Below are 16,779 nucleotides of genomic sequence, written 5' to 3'. Positions count from 1 at the left end.
ACGAGACTTTTGCATCAGCGGTTGCCATGCAGCCTGTACGAGGGCCAGCAGGTAGGGTTGCGATGGGGTGAGACGGGGCTCGGCCTCGTCACATGCCGCTCAGCATCCACGGCGCAGGCAGCGGACTCTGCAATTAGGAGCCGTCTCGAGCTCGATTGCTCCGCGCACCCACCCGACGATGCCTGCAGCGGAGCCACGGGATTCGGTCGGGACGGAGGGAACGAAGACCTGTTCCATCGACGACGGGCAAGGTGGATTGCCGCCAAGTGGGCGCGAACCCCTGTGGAGTTTGTAGTGCGTAGCAGTGCTGTACTTACACCGGCAATGAAATAACGCCTACTCATTGCACGTACCAATCGGGAAGCAGGTACTCCGCAACAACATGGAGTCCAAGTACAGAGTTGAGCAGCCTCGCTCTGCTCGCCGGTGGGGGACGCCACGTCGGCACCGGCAAAGAGCAGCAGGCTATTGTTGACCAGTCGTTGCTCGAAGAGGGAAGCGGCCGCCGATCCGGTCTGTGAGGCGACCCTTGGCGATGGGTTCGCCATGGTCGAAGCCCGCGGCAGCAAATCCAGCCAGGGTCTCGTTGCGGTACGGACGGCAAGTAATACAGTGGACCTGCGGTGGTCAGCGGCCCGCACGATGCTGCAATCCACCGACGAACCCACTGTAATTTCTGTCGCCAGGCCCGGTGCCGTCGAATCGGCCACCCCAGACTCGCTCCTAGCACCCTGGCGGGCTCGACATGGTTGCCGATTTGTCTGGCTGGCCCGATCAACGACCAGCCACGCCAGCTTCCCCCTTGTCGTCCCTCATCGAGCATGGGACATTTTCCCGGCGGCGTCACGGCGAGGGACGCATTCCCCTTTGCGTCTGCGACTCGCGTCAGACCCGGCAACGGCGAGGGGACGAATTACCGAGGCCAGCGACTGGGCCGAGCCTCGACGCATCCCCATCTGGCCGGGCGCGGAACGGGTTGGCGGACGGTCGACGCTTCTCGCTTGCAGTCCAACGACAGCGCGGGGAGAATGCAGCGGACCCAGTCGTCCATTCTCGGTTCCGTCACCTGATGCTGATGTGGCCACCGTTCTCGACCGGTTAGCAAGGCGGGCATGGAAAGGTACGCGTGGCAAGCGGCCAGGCTGGCACGGCTCCTCTACCGAATCCGTCCGTCAGCCTCGGCAGCGCTCTCGTTCCTTGTTCCTTGTTCCTTGTTCCTTGGCCCTCGTCAGTCCCTTGTCGAGAGAAGGGGGCCCCTTTGCCGATCCGCCGGCCCCAGTGGCGACTGTGCTCCGTTTACGTTTCTCTCAAGGTCGAATGGAACGAGTCGCCAATGTAGGAGAGTACTTGGTTCCGCACGAAGAAAAAAAGGTTGTACCAAGTGGAAGTACATGGTCGATGTAAGCCTGCGAACCCACCTGGCCATACGTAAACGTGCCGACGTAGGTGGTTTGCAAGCACTGCACTGTATGCAGGCGCCGTGTGGGTGCATGGAAAGTAATGACGTCGGCCGCACGATCAACCATGGTCGCGGGTCGGTGGGGCGGCATCATTGACCGGCCAGCCGTCTGGGCGTGGACGGTGATGCCCTCTGCTGCAGAAGACCCGGTTCACGTGAGGAGTCGCGACCGCGACCCAGCCTGCTCGCTTCTCCACTGTCGGGCTTGTCACGGCACCCTCTCGCCCGACCGAACATGCGGATGATGACTGTGGAGCATGCAAACCTCGGGGAATGTGTCTCTTCTGCCTGAACGGCGACGGGAGCATCGCAACCTCGAGACATGGACACGCTCCTCATGGCGGCATTTTCGACACTCGTGCCCCTTGCCCTTTCCGTCGGATGGGAAAAAAACGTCCGTGTCGGCGGCGAGAGACGCATGGATGCGTGCGAGACAGGATGTCCCGCGTCGGTTGGGCCATGATCGACAGAACCGTTCCGTTCTGGTCCGCGTCTGCGGTCGTGTCCGTGTCCACGTCCGTGTCCCCGGGCGAGGCATCATCCGACAGCCGTGCTCCGGACGGCGGATTGCAACCCTTTGCTGCCTACCCTCAACCTCGTCGACTGTTGCGTTGCAGCCTCGCGCGGGGAGGGGGGTTCGGAGCGAGGTATCTCTGGCCAGCCATTCGGCCGGGAAAATGCCGAAACAAAAGAGGTGGGTTCTTGCCAAAGCCGTGTCGGTCAGCTTTTTGCCTCGTTGCGGAAGACGGTCGCGGCATGCGGACAGGCGAACGAAACGAATGAGAGAACAAACGGGCGAGTCGTCCGTGCCCGACGCATCTTGAACCTTGATCAACGACGATTTGAGTTTCCAACCAGAACAAGCTCGGGGCGTATCACCTCGACAACCGTACCTCTACTTTGTCCGAGGAAACATGCGGCACGCCGTCGACGTGCATTCCCGCGTGCTGTAGAGTACGGAGTACTTGTGCGCACGCTCGGCAGTCACTGGGGAGATGCAAACTTGAGCTCGTAGGTGGTGGCAAGTTGATCAAGGAGCCCAGCGGCAAGGTTTGCGCTGTCGTGCAGGATGTGCATTTTGCATTGCAAGCCCATCATTTTACCCTACATGTACAGGGACGTATTACCGCACCACTGCGGTGGCAAATGGCGTGCCCGTGCCGCCTGGCCCTGGACGCCCGGCCCTGTTCCCCTAGCGTGTTGCAGCAGCGGCACTTCTGCCGGCAGATTTCAAGCCTCGTGGCGGCGCCTCGGGGGCTTCGTCTCGCGCTCGTTGCACCTACAGGCCGTCGTCGTCCCTACTGCGGAATACCTACACCAACCAGCGCCGCAGAGCCTGACTGAACTTGCACCTGCTCACGCCGTGTCTTGCGAACGAGTGCATGCTTCTTGACTTGTGCCAGATCACCCGTCGAGAATTGAGGCTCGTTTCGTCGCCACAAGCTGCCCCTTTCTGCGAATGCGACTTTCTTTTTTGCCTCTCTCAAAATAAGTACTCTCCGGACACTTTTGCTCTGCTCGCTTGGGCGAGGATGCCTTGGCCGATGAGCGGCTGATGTATCGATTCGACATGGCCCCGTCCAAAAGCGTTGGCTTGTTGGTGCCCCAAAGCATCCCATCGCTCAGGCACCAGGTGCATTACCGCTGCTCCGTGCAGCGTGATAGGTACAAGCAATGCTAGCCTACCGCCCAACCTGGTGCAGTGGTGCCTTTCTCCAGCCAGCGCACATGTGCACCTGCACGTGCAGCAAGTAGAGTACGCATGGGGAGCTGTCGACTCCATACCTTAGTACCTAGTAGTAATTACGGAGTACTCCGTATGACCCAGTATCGGTACCTGCATGTGCCTGCATTCGAACCAGGCCTCGTCGACGCCACGCAGACTGATGAATTCATGCAACGGCCCATCGCCGTCCGTAGGCGGCCTGACAATTGCCGTGCATGGGTTCACAGCAACGGCAACAGTCGGTGATTTCGAGCATCCATTTGCGGCTTGGCTTGGCCAAGGTCTCAACTTGCATGAAATCTGCCAAGAACTTTCGGAAGCGCAACTCCATTGCCGCGAGCTGCGCCACACCGTTGCAACAGAGTGTACATGCAAGTACTGTAAGTACTGGTGCTGTGTACAAGCAAGTACTACTCCGTATTACCCCGTTCTTTAGGTCTCTATTTTACGAGTACGGAATATTCCGTACGGAGCATAAGTACTTGCAATACACATGTACAGTACTCCGTACTGCTGAACTAGTACCACTCCAGTAATCCGTATCTATAATACGGAGTACTCGGTACTATACGGAGTTGGTGCTCGATTACTCCGTGCTTACCCCGTGCTGGTATATACTTGGGAAGAAGGGTCCTGTCAAAGCTGATCAAAGCCACAGTAGAGATGCGACAAGACGATACGGAGTAGAGGCAGCCGATTAACTTATCAACCAAACGAATGATTACCATTCCTTACCCCATCTTGTGCGAATACGAATGGTGACCGTTGATAGGCTGCACTTGGTTGCCCTCCCAGGAAGAAAGCAAAAAAAAAAAAAAAGGATGCTTGTTCAAGTTGTTGCTGGTTGTGGTTGATGCCCCGAACGAACGCTGCCCCAAACCGCCCCTCCGGCAACGAATGCTCCGTAGGTTTGGGACTAACCTGTGCTGGCAGTAGGCATGTAATTCGTGTAAATGTAAAAAACTAGCTCCAGGACCTGGCTAGCGGGCCGTGGCGCCTCGTGCCTTTTCGCTCCCAGCGGAGCGGCCGCTCAATACAATTCCCCACTGACGAGAAAAATAAAAAAGAGACAGGCACGTCGGCTCGGCAGGAGACGGAAGAGCAGAAACATGGCTGTTCATATTTCTTCGGGACGTCCCTTATTATGTGTCAGACGGAACACGGGCGACGATTTTTTTCACCGTCATCACTACGGAGTGCAGAAGTGCTGGTTGCGAAACCGTCTCCTTTTCGTACCACTCCGTACTGGTAAGTTAGTAATATGCTGTAGCAGAGCTGCAGGTTCATGTACCTTGCTTGTACGGAGTACTGTAAGTAAGTACAGGTGCCGCACGGTTTCCACAAAAAGGTTTCGTTGGTCCACATGCGCCGCCGCCTATTTTCATGCATGACGTATTACCTACCTGTAGTTTGTACGGAGCAGGTACTCCGTACTAACTGTACACCTCCCTGTACGATATGTAATTACACCTACGGAGTACAAGTCCAGTACTTTGGTGAACGCCTAAATGTGTCTGTGCTGACCCGTCCCTGCGGCCAGGCGATTAATATGGTATCTCTAGGAGTACACTTGCAATAAATACAATTGGTACCCCGACGGATGGGAGACAAACGGCCGATTCACTCTGCCGCCACCGACTCATGCAACTTTTCGCTGCCATTGTCCTCAGCCTGAAGGAGAAGAGGAGGCCGTGGCAGCCTTGGAGACGGATTTGCATTAAGACTATACTTGCATTGGGGTAATACCACACTGTCTACCTAGGTACTAGTACTGAAGTGCGCATGCAACGTTGGTGTCGCGAGCGTCGGGGAACCGTTGCACTCGATTGCTGTGGCCGAGTCAGGGTCCCACCGCCGGCTTCGCATGCGTTAAATGTGGTGGGGGTGCGGCTCGGTTGAAACATCTCGGGGCCCTGCGGTGCCATTTCCGGTTCAGGTTCAGGCCTTCCTCGGGGCTTCCTGGGCACCCAGGCACGCCGACGACGACCGTCAGGCACCGGGCAGCAACGACAGCCGGACTCGCCGATGGCACCACCGTGCAGTGTGACCGACCGCCCGCAGAAGAGCCTTTTGTTTTTGGCAATCGTTTGGCCTCGTCACCATTTCTACTGCCATTCATGGCGTTGGAATGACGTCGAACCCTGGTTGGGAAGCAACCCAAGAGGGCGGCAGGGGGCGAGACGAAAGCCAGACGCAAGGTCAACCCGTGTCCTTTCGTGACACGGCCTGCCATGCCGCACCAGAGCCAACGAGCCAACGGCAATTTTCACCTGCACCTGCGGCCGACGTGCCGGCGTTTCCATTCCAACACTTTGCATGCCGGGACTCGGGAGACGAGGAGCCGAACAGGGGGTTGCGACAGCGGATGAGGCCGGCAATGAGATCATCAACCCGAGGCCCCCCCCCGTACTCTGTCCTCAAAAATGCCAGCGTCAAGGATGGCGATGGGGGAGATTGGCGAGGGGCCGTACCGGCTACTAGTCTGCTGTTGCTAGCAGGGCGCGTTGGCCGTCGTCGCATGCTGAGCCAAGTGCGCCTCTTGGCTTTCGGCTTCTCTCGGGGGTCCTTCCCGGACGCCATGGCAGGGACGGCTTGGCTCGTCCTCTCGAATCTTCAACTGGTGGGTATTCCGTAGCGTGCAAGTATTGCCACCTGTACTCCGTACGGAGTACGGAGTACACTTGATGCAAATGTACTTGCACGGAGATGTGAGTACGGAGTACGGAGTACATGCAAGTACATTGCACCCGCCGGGTTGCGAGGACTGCCCGCAGATACCTACTAACCTACTGTACGTGTGCAAGTAATAGTATTCATAGTAGGTACCTCTTGACCGCAAGTATGGCACTCGCCCTGGGCAGTGGCGTACAATACTGGCACATTTTCCACTGTACTTCCGTCGGTACGGAGCGCAGGGTGTTTGTTCAAGTACACCCAGTGCCAGCAGGAGCCTCGTCCTGGGCAATAGTACCTAGTACCTACTAGTAGAAGTAAAGGTACTAATAGTAATAACTACCACCTAGTAATAGTACGGAGTAGTGATACCTACACGTATTACTGCCAGAGTATTGCGTCAAACGGGGTATACGGTAATACTCTGTACTCCATACTTGTGCTTTATTCACTCCGTGTCCCGCGACATCGTGCGGCAGTTCACCTACGGCGTACTCGTGCCCGTATGTCGTGTGTGGTAGTGCGCTGCCTGCGTGTGTACGGTGTCGGTGCGCGGCTCGCAGAGCGGTGCAGGTATTTCGTAAACACGTGATGCACTCTGCACCTGTTCAATTTGCCTCGGGCTCCGGTTGAAACTGCGGGCGTCGTCAAGTCCCACAAGCCAATCGGGCTTGGTCGCATAGGCGTGCATCTACCTAGCACCCACCATCATTACCTGCCATCATCACTTGCAGGGACGCATCTGCGATGCTATTCTTGTTCGCAGGTCAACGACAAGCACGCGTGCGACGCCTCGCACCTGGCCGCCCAGGAACGATCCGGGGAACCCCTCGGGCCCGCCGGTGATCGGGCAGCTAATTAGCTGGTAGGGTGGTACGAGCATCCCTCCCGCTCCATCGTACCCGTCCCCTCGCCCCGTCCCTCCACACGTGTCCGCAAGAGTCCACCACGAGTCCACAGGTGCCCACATGGACCTTTGACGACGATTCGCACCCTCAAACGAACAATGTCGTGCGAGGACCGCACTCGGGCTCGCGCCGCCTACGAGACCAGACCACGCGCGTTGGTGGCGGCGGCCCATCACCCGCGGCTCCAGCCGCACAATTTGGTCGAGGCCACTAGTTCTGGGCTAGCAATTCGTCATGTTACGAGTATCGACGTGGGTGGGGTACGGTCGGCGCATAGCATGAGCCTCACGAGTCGAGAGCGCCATCGAGGACCGACAGACAGCTTCAGGCTGGGCCGATGATGACTGACGGTGGGTGGCCCATCCATCTAAGCACGCCATACTTTCGGCCACCCTGCTTCAGCTTCGTCGGAGAAATCGGATCAAGGACGAAAGGGGCGCCTGCACACACCGAGTGCCAGCGTGGCACGGCATGGGTGCTGCTCGTTCCCCCCCCCCCCCCCACCGCGTCGGGCTGAGATGCGAAGGAGTCATGGACGACGGCATGGTTGACACATACCAACATGTATCCGGGCCTCCTCGAGCCTCTCTCTTCGTCGACTCCCCGTCCTCCCTGTGTGGCTTGTGCGTGCGAGTAATTCGCCAGGTCGTTCCCGGCGTGGGCGATGCACTCGGCCAAGGCCGCCGCCCAAAAGGTAAGCTTCGAATGCGGCCGTGGACGTGCGCTTTCGCCGCGCCGGAAGCCCCTGCGTCTCGCCTTGCGTACTAGGTACCGAGTCGACGTCGGCGTGACATGCGCGGTACAGGCGATGCACGCAAAACAAGCGTGCTCGTGCTTGTACATGCAAGTCGTTGCAGGTGCCTATGCTAGTGCATGTACGTCGACCTACGGCGTAGGTGCACCGGCTGCAGCAGAGCACCCACTCGAGCTCTCGCTGACCGACGGGCCTGAATGTCAAGATCGGGGACTCCCCAGCCCACGCCGCACCACCAAGCAACCGCCCTGACCTCGCAGCACGGCGGCAAACGAAGGGAGGGAACCAATGGCGGCAAAGTCAGAATGGGTGGCACGAGCGTGCGCGTGTGCCAGTACGTCCAGATGCATGTAGATGCACGCAGGTGCCTGCGAGTATGGACAGTGGGCGGCTGTCCATCTCTGCAACGTCCTACTCGGTACCATTCCAAGCAAGCTCATCCAACCGGGTTGCGGGTGGGTGGGAAGCCGACGTACCCTTGCATCGAAAATACGTGCATCATGAGGCGTGCGATAGCGTGCCATCTCTCGTACACTCGGTGTGTCGTCGTCGGCCCTCGTACAGGGAGGTGTGGTTGTTGGTACGAGTAATAGTAAAAATACTTGGCATTTACTGCTACTCCGTATTACTAGTTGGAAGGTACTGTAAGTACTGTATGTGCATACAAGTAATTTAGGTACCTGGTACCTAGTACTGTACTGTACCTAGTAGGCATGCGGAGTACGGAGTATTATATTACTGCACCTGATGTAAGTACCTAGTACTATCATGTGTGCTTGCAAGTTTGTAGTACGGAGTGGTAGTTGTACGTACGAGGCACTACTAGGTAATTACAGAGTATGGCATGTGGTGATAACAGCGCCCATGACTCCGATCTTGGGCCAGCGCGGTGCGACAAGGCCAGTGGTACATACAGTATTACTTGGTGCCCGTAAGAGTACCTAGGTACCTAGCACCAAGTACTTGGTCCCGGCCACTGTTACTTGTACCTACCTATCTGTGCCTGGCTGCTGGCTCGGAAGCTCCGTACCCGTGCTGGGCAGGTAAGCAGGTGTAAGTACACCACACCACTTCGTGCGATTGCTCAAACTCTTGGCCGGCCACAGGCAGACACCGCACCACACCATTTGCACTCTAGCGACCGCGCTCCACTCGTCATCATGAGTCGACAGCCTCGGCGACGCTCCCCAATCTCCCTCTCGAGCACGGTGCGGAGAAGCAGTCTTGCACTCGCCTCCGCTCGGCTCCATGTTTCCTCCGCCCAGCCTGCTCGACCCCCGGTCCCTGCGCCGCACCCAATGTTTGCCGGACCATGACCTGAGGGGCTCTCGAATGGCTAGACTCGACGGATCGACGGATAGATGATGAATGGATGCCTGAACCTTGCCCAGCACGAGTACCGGACTACAGCCACTTACACTGCTTGTGCACCTACGCGCGGACATGGCCACGCTGGCTTCCTCTGGCCACCTCGCCGCCGTCTCTCCGTTCAAGGCTGTGGCACAGGCGGACGCGAGACTCGACAGGTGCCGCTTGCGTTCCGCCCGCCGGGAAGACGTCGTTGGTTGGCTGGTGAAACGGCAGCGACGATTCATTCCATTGGTGCCGAAGGACCACCTGCGTCTCTCCTCGTCTAGCGCATCTCCATTCTGTAGCCGTTGTCCTGTGGCCGTGGTTTCGTGGCTGTCGGTTGTTCCCTGTGCGTGCGACGACGGACGAGCACGCGCACCTACTGCTTGGCGACGGGGCAAATGAGACGAGGGCCAAAAAGGCCGTCTTGCCTGGACTGGACTGGTCTATCCGCGTGGCGTCTTGTTTCCTTTTCCTGCCCTGTACGGCATGTCGAAGCTGCCGCGCATGTACTCCGTGCTGTACCAGCCATTACCCCGTATTATTCATGCCGTTAACCTTGCGGATGTTGGCAAGGTACGAGAGCGACCATCCGTACGGAGTATTACGGCATGTGCACTTGCTCCGTACCTAGCACACAAGCGTACGCCTGTGCAGAACTCGCACCACTCCGGCCAGCCTGAATCCACTCGCACCACCCCCGATCCTCTGGTACGGTAATACGTTGGTACCTGACGGGGTGGGTATGATGCACTCCGCCGCTGATGCCAAGGACCGCCGGAAGCTGGGCTGAAGCAATAATACCCCGTGGGCACGTTCTGGCTACCCGACGGGCCTGGCTTGTGATCCGCCGGCCTCGCAGATAATAGTCGATGGAGAATAATGGTCGATGCTCACTTGTGCACTTGTACTATGGATGCCGACGCCCCGTACGTGGACCCGTACGTGTATCGACTGCACATGGTCATCTGAGCAGACAGCAGCATCAACGTCGATAAGCGTGCATGTTTGTCGCGAGCGTCGTGCACACGCTCGAGCTGCAAACGCCGCCCCGACTCGTTCATCAACCAAGAATCGAAAGGTGCACTCCGGTAAAATAAAGGAGCTACCCGGTATCGTCTTGTACCCGAGTACGACGAGGAAGGTATGAGTGCTCGTTCTCGTACTTGCGTGTCGGATCCCCTGGAAGGTCAAGTACTGGCACGACTGCGAGTACCTTGGCACTATGGCGTACAGTACGGTACAAGTAGGCGTAGTTGTAGACGGCAGCAAGCGCAGGTAGTTGTACTCGTACCTGTACCTACCTACTTAGTAGCTGTACATGTACAGCACATGCACACCTATTATCACTACTCCGTACTACTTGCGTGTTCAGAGTGCACAAGCAACTACACCTAGGTGTACTAGGTGTAAGTAGGTGTACATGCCAGTCTAGGTGTAAGTACATGCAAGTCTACTTAGGTTAGGCGTACCCGCAAGCCTAGCTGTACATGCAAGCCTAGGTGTACATGCAAGTCTAGGTGTAAGTACATTCAAGTCTAGGTGTACATGCAAGTCTAGGTGTACATGCAAGTCTAGGTGTACTCGCATGCAAGTGCTGCAGGTGTACGTGGTCCACCTGGTGCCATAATCCTTGTGGCCTCCCAAGACCCCGCAGCTAGAAAAACGACGAGGTTCCCCAACTTGGCTAGCCCGCATGATCCCCCTGTTTTCCGGCAACTCTCCCAGGCCAAGCCAGGCCAGGGAACCAGGTTGCAACGACCAGGCAGGCAGGGGTCCCGAGAGCCCTTCTCAAGCTCCCCATGAGCCCATGCAAGAAACATGTCAGGACGTACTTACTCCGTAGCACGCGCGCACAAGTGCATGTACGCTTGCTACGCGCGCCGCAACCCTCGCCGGTTCTCTCGCTCGTGCCTGGCACTTACTCGTATGTCTACTCGTAGGTACGGAGCAACGAGTATCCGTACGTGGTGCGAGCTTGTGCTGGACTGTGCAACAAGTACACCGTACGCGGCGCAGGAACGGAGTGCTACTCGCGGCCACAGTAGGTGTCCACCTTTTTGTGCAGCACATGCCCGTACGAGTAATACTCGTCCTCGCCCAAAACTTGGCCGCATCATTCCGCGTGCACAGTACAGGTACAGTAGGAATATTAGTCGCAGCAGAGTGCACACCCGTTTCCTTCCGCCCGTGTCCGTCGGCTAGCCGCAACACTAAGCTCCTGCTCCTCCGCCTCGTTGTCATAATCATGCTGTTTTTCCCTTCCGTCTCGCCGCTAGAACTGCCCGATTCGGCGCGCGGCGACTGTTCACCGGCTCCCCACCTCGCCCGTTCGTGGCGACGACGTGCCACGACGTTTGCGAGATCTTCGTTCCCTCCGTCGAGCGGAGCGAGCCAGCGAATCGAGAGGTTGAGCGAGATGAGGCAGCTACTGCGAGTACCTACCTCGGCCTTTCTTTCCTTGCGAGACCTTGGCAGGCCGCACACATGGAGGCAGGTGCGCAGTGCGAGGCAGGTGCTGCGGGTGCTCGCCGGCAGGAAGCTGACGACGGGTAGGAGGGCCGGTACGGTGCCAGGTTGCAACCTCCTACCCAATAACGAGGCGCTAGTGCCTGCTCCGTCGTCCGTCCTCCGTAGTGAGCTGCGTGGTGCGGAGTGCAATCACGGGGTACAAGGAAGAATATCGACCATCGGGCCTCTGCCATCGCTCGTGCATGTACAGAGTACCTGCCGCCACAGCTCCAGCTCCGCCCGCTGGTCGATGTCAGTGGCGACGCGGGCGCGCATATTGCTTCTTTTGCCGCAACTGCTGTACTACGCATGTACCTACCAGCTCCCTGCAGGCGTAGCTCGGGATTAGCACCTTCGAGTACGGAGTACACGTACGTGAATGTACGTCCGCTGCACCCTACTCGTACTCGCCCTCGCACTATGCCGTGGCAGGACGAGCCGGTACGGTGTAATAATGACCGTTGCGTTGCACCATTTCCCGTCATACTCCCCGTGCCGCAGGGCCAGGCCAGGCCAGGCCAGGCCGCATCGCTTCAGGTACATGCCACCTCCTCCGTACGTGCAGAGTGCGGTGCCACGAATTGCTCGTACTTGTCATGGCACCTACCAGCACGCCGTGCAAAGTACTTGCATGTAGTTGTACTTTGCTCTTGGGCCTGCTCCTCTCCGTTGCTGCTCTCGCGAGGGTACCCGCACCCGCACCCGCACCCGTTCCCGTCTTGGGTGTACGTACTCGACGTAACATCGCTCCCGACTCTGGCGATTCCAGTCTGCGTCCTTGTAAGCAAACGTTTGCCCGCACGCCCTGCTCCGTCCCCCCAACCCGCAGTCGAAACGCAAACGTTTGCCGTTCCCTTGTCTTACCTGACTCCCATATCATATCTCGCCGCGAGCTACCATCGCATGCTGCGGCCACCGCTCGAGTCAGAAGCCCCGGACACCCCCCCCCTTCGCCCCCCTCCTCTGCATGCGCTGCTGAGCCTGCTGCTCTCCGTTGCACCTGCAGCGCCTGGTCTTGCCCCGAGCCTCCGTCTTTCCTTCTTGTTTATTTATACGGCTCTTCGCCTTGGTACCGCGAGCCGGCCGTACTTACGACCACGAGTACCTGCGAGCGGGCACGAATCTCTCGAATCCGTTCGGCATTCTCTCTGTCTCTGTCTCTCTCTCTCTCTCTCTCTCTCTCTCTCTCTCTCTCTCTCTCTCTCTCTCTCTCTCTCTCTCTCCCCGTGCTTGCTTGTTGGCACAGCCACCCCTGGACGCCGAAAGCTGCGCAAAGAAAGCCCCCGAGACGACGGCCGAACAGGAAACAGGAGAGGCAAACAAACAAACGGCTGGCGGCCCGCCATCTCCCGTCTCCCATCTCTCATCTCCCACGACGCCTGCGGACCAGACGCTACCTGCCCGCGACCTACCCCCCCGACCTAGCATCGTGCTGGCCAGCCGGACGGGACGGATACGCTGCGAGCGCGTGTGCGAGTGCGTACGTCTCCTGCCGTGTCTTCGCCTCCGACGCAGCAGGAGAAATAGGTTGGCCTAGAGGCTGGCTGGATGCCACGGCCTGCTCCACCGACGCATTGTCCCGGGCGTGACCCTCTTTCCAAGATCGCCATATCCGCTGCAGCAGCATCTGGCCTCCATCTTGTGATCTAGCCGATTCTGTAGCGGATCCTGGCTCGACAGCGCCCGAGCGTTCCCACGGCCTCTTCAGGGTCTGGGACCGACCAAAATAACAGGAGCAGCCTCTGCCTCGGGCCTGGCTGCTGACACCCCGGGCCTACCTCGAGTCCCGTCCAGTCCGGTCCTGGCCTGGCTGCCCCTGGCGCCTCGTCCCACACCTTGCCAGAGTTCCACCATCGACCACCCTGGCTCCCGGCCCCGATCACGACTGCTACTTTGCCGGCAGAGCCTTGGTGGACACTCACTCCCCCGTGCTCGCACACCTTCCCACGCACGTCGGCGGTACCGAGTCCTTCGTACAGTACTCGCGCCGGTGCATGGTTTCGTGGCCGAACCTACGACGAGTACATATCGAACCCACCACCATCTTGGCCGTCTTCGTCTCTCCATCCTCTCCTCCATACTTATATACTAAAGCGTCCCCCCCCCCCCCCCCCCCCCCCCCCCCCCCCCCCCCCCCCCTCGATCCTACACTGCTCCTCCATCCTGCTTCATTCTCGTCGACTACCCCTGTACTCTTCCATGACTACTTGACCTTGCCTTGTGTCTCTTCCATAGCATCATCCATCACGTCTCTTCTTCCTTCTCTGTCTCAGACATCAGTCCTCGACCGTCTCTCGCTTCCCCATATACTGCGCCTGCGCTACCACGCTCCACGCACGACAGGAAAAAGAAAGGCAGGACGGACATCTTGTTTTTTTGTCTTGTCTGACCTGACCGTACCGACTCACCCGTGGCCGCTCCAACGCGCTCTCGCTCCGTCGGCCGAGAAGCCGTCACCCTTCCTTCATAAACACATACGCCTTCCACTTCGGCATCTCCTCCACCGCTATCCTCTCCAACATCGACAGCAGACTGTTTCGTGTGGGAGTAGCCTTCGTCGACGCGCCGGCAACTTTCCTTACACCTCTCCCGTATAAGAAAAACGCTCTCTTTCCTCGAACCGTCGTCGGACCATTCGAAATCACTTTCAGCCGTCTCGGAAACCGCAAAGCCTCACCGATCGTGCCCGGCATGGAGCTTCTGGAACTTGTCGAATACGAGCCCACAACTCGTCCTTTCCAGTGCGACTGGGATTCTTGCAACAAGGTAGGCGGGCCACCCGGCCTCGAACGGCATCCGTCCACCTGCCATGCTGACGGCCGGCAGAGCTTCAACCGCAAGTCGGACCTTCAGAGGCACTACAGGATACACACCAATGAACGCCCCTACACCTGCGCGACGCCCGGCTGCGGCAAGAGCTTCATCCAACGCAGCGCTCTGACCGTCCACATTCGAACGCACACAGGCGAGAAACCGCACCAATGCCAGCACATGGGGTGCGGCAAGCGCTTTTCCGACGTCAGTATCCCGTCGCTCCTGTCCCCTCCGACGACGCCGCCCGAGCTGACTGACCGTTCCGCAGTCGTCCAGTCTTGCCCGCCATCGACGAATTCACACGGGGAAGCGCCCGTACAAGTGCGCCCATGATGGCTGTCTCAAGAGGTTCGCACCGTCCTTCGCCCCACGTCCCCCCGACCATGTCTCACGCTCGCGCAGCTTCTGCCGGAAGACGACCATGGTCAAGCATCAGCGGAGATCTCACCAGCGAGGACTTCACCCCAACGAGTTGCTTGACGACTGCACCTCCGACTCGGACACGGGGGAGTCGCCGCCCACGCCGACGCAGTCTACCATGTCCTGGCCGGTGCAGGGCCCCATGATCTCTCACCCTGCCATGACGCACGCCGCCCACGGCATGCACCGAGCCGCCACCTTCGCCCACTTTGGACACCAGATGAACAACTACAACTTGAGCCAGCAGATGCCTCACCGGCACAGCGCCTCCGTCGAGGCGCCGCAAGACTTCCACGCCACCCCGAACCAGAGCCAGCAGCACGGCATGCAGATGCTTCACCGCACCCCCAGCATGCAGCAGCACTACTACGTCATCGAGCAGAGCAACCCTGGCATCGCGACGATGAACACCAGCATGCAACCGGCCTACCACATCCCTCGCCAGCACCTCGAGCGCGCCGCCATCGACATTCCCTACTCGGCCGGAAGCATGACCTCCCTCAGCAGCAGCCCCGCCAGTTTCTCTCCCGCCTCCGGCCAGAGCCCGACGATTGCCGACGGCATGTACACGCACCAGGCACCGCCGGCCCCCTACGCCATGCAGGACGCCTCGCCCGTCGACCAGCAGCATCGCATGGTCCAGTACGCCCAGCAGATGCCCCAGGCCATCGGTCAACCCCAGCCCCCGCCGGTGCAGAGCACGCCGGACCAGTACCAGCCGCCGTCGCAGCCCGAGCCCGAGGCTTGGTACCAGTATCAGTCTCCCGTCGAGGTCGCCACCATCGGCTCCCTTCCTCCCTTTGGCTCCGCCGAGTACGACCTCTTCGCCGGACCCAAGATCGAGTTTGACGATCCGTCGATGCAGCTGCCCAGCAGTAGAATCGAAACCATGTAAATAACCACTTCGACTCTCCCCCGTTCGCCGACTTCCACGGCAAGACGTCGACGTGGGACCGACCGACTACTACCTACCTTCCTCGCACCGACAAGTTGTGGAGACTTATGTATATCCTTTAATTGCTTGCTCGTTTTCTTTTCCATGGTGGGAAACGCCCTTGGGTTCTACAGGACCAAGATGCGTCTCCAACGTCCTTGGGTTGTCGCAGAGGGCCAGGTGGCCCCGGCGATGCTGACTTGCTGCTCCTCACCGCACCCTCGGCGCGTTTAGTCGGTACCGCCCGACTTCACAACGAGACACCGGCTGTCGCTTTCAACACGAATCCTCGACAACGACCCGGTGATTTTGAACATTTTAGCCGCTACATACACGCCAAACTGTACCGTCGGGCCAGTTGTTTCTAAACGTTTTAATTACGATGACCGCCTGCGCCGCGGCTTGATATGCTGTCGGCGGAGCACATGAGCGCGCCATGCGCATGGTGAACCAACCCAGACCATGGCTCGAAGCAGCCGTACGCATTGCGCATGGCCGTGTCATCGGGGGCATGACGGAGTGACCCTGATTTATTTGATGAGCATGGATCGGCAGCATTTGGTGGAGTTGGCGTGAGAGCTGGCAGATTTGACGCTAGATTTACCGAGCGGCGCGGAAATTGATGGGGGCGGAAGCGAAAGAGTGCGCCGCCACATATACACGTATGCTTGGCCGTCATGGCTTTTCTGGGGAACGAACTGTATGAGTAGCAACAAGTCTTTGGCTAGGCACGTTTCGTCTGCTATCGTTGAAGAATTAAACCGCGAGTTTCACGGTCCCATGTGGCAATGGTTGAAGCGGCGCGTCGTCAATGCCGTAGCCGTCCGACCCAAGTGACGGGATGCGTCTCGACCGCGGGTCCTTCACTAGATCGCCCTCGTGCTATTTTAACGACGATGAGACGAGAGATTGTGTCTACGAATGAAACCCTCGCCTCGCTGGCATGGAGCATCGTTGTGCTCGAGAATGAAGTCGTTGCCGACATCGCATTCGCTGTAAACTTCAGCATAATACATGCCTTACGTAATTAGTGGTAATCAAGTACTGCACGGATACAAGTGCGGTAAGTACTCCGTACTGTACGGAGTAAGTGTATCATTAATAATACTGCAGTCAGCTGACCTGGGACGTTTGCTCGTCTCTGTCGTTATTTCAATGGGAGCCGCCTTCCGTTAATAGTGGGGCAAGAATAGGGACAGCGTCTCTTCCCTTCGGTCAGGTGACGTGATG

General features: G+C 58.5%; 1 protein-coding gene across 1 annotated transcript; it reads left to right on the top strand.

The window, feature by feature from the left end:
* Positions 1 to 14,072: 14,072 nt before the first annotated feature.
* Positions 14,073 to 15,510, top strand: DCS_02376 (C2H2 finger domain protein; the record flags this gene model as incomplete). Its single annotated transcript, XM_040799704.1, has 2 exons — positions 14,073 to 14,399; positions 14,464 to 15,510. 2 exons carry the CDS (start codon positions 14,073 to 14,075, stop codon positions 15,508 to 15,510), a joined length of 1,374 nt encoding a protein of 457 aa, XP_040660587.1.
* Between the last annotated feature and the right edge of the window lie 1,269 nt (positions 15,511 to 16,779).

The sequence above is a fragment of the Drechmeria coniospora genome, chromosome 01 (genome assembly GCF_001625195.1).
Source record: "Drechmeria coniospora strain ARSEF 6962 chromosome 01, whole genome shotgun sequence".
Lineage (NCBI taxonomy): Eukaryota > Fungi > Ascomycota > Sordariomycetes > Hypocreales > Ophiocordycipitaceae > Drechmeria > Drechmeria coniospora.
The sequence above is the reverse complement of the archived record's forward strand: the minus strand, read 5'-3'. Positions and strand labels throughout refer to the sequence as shown.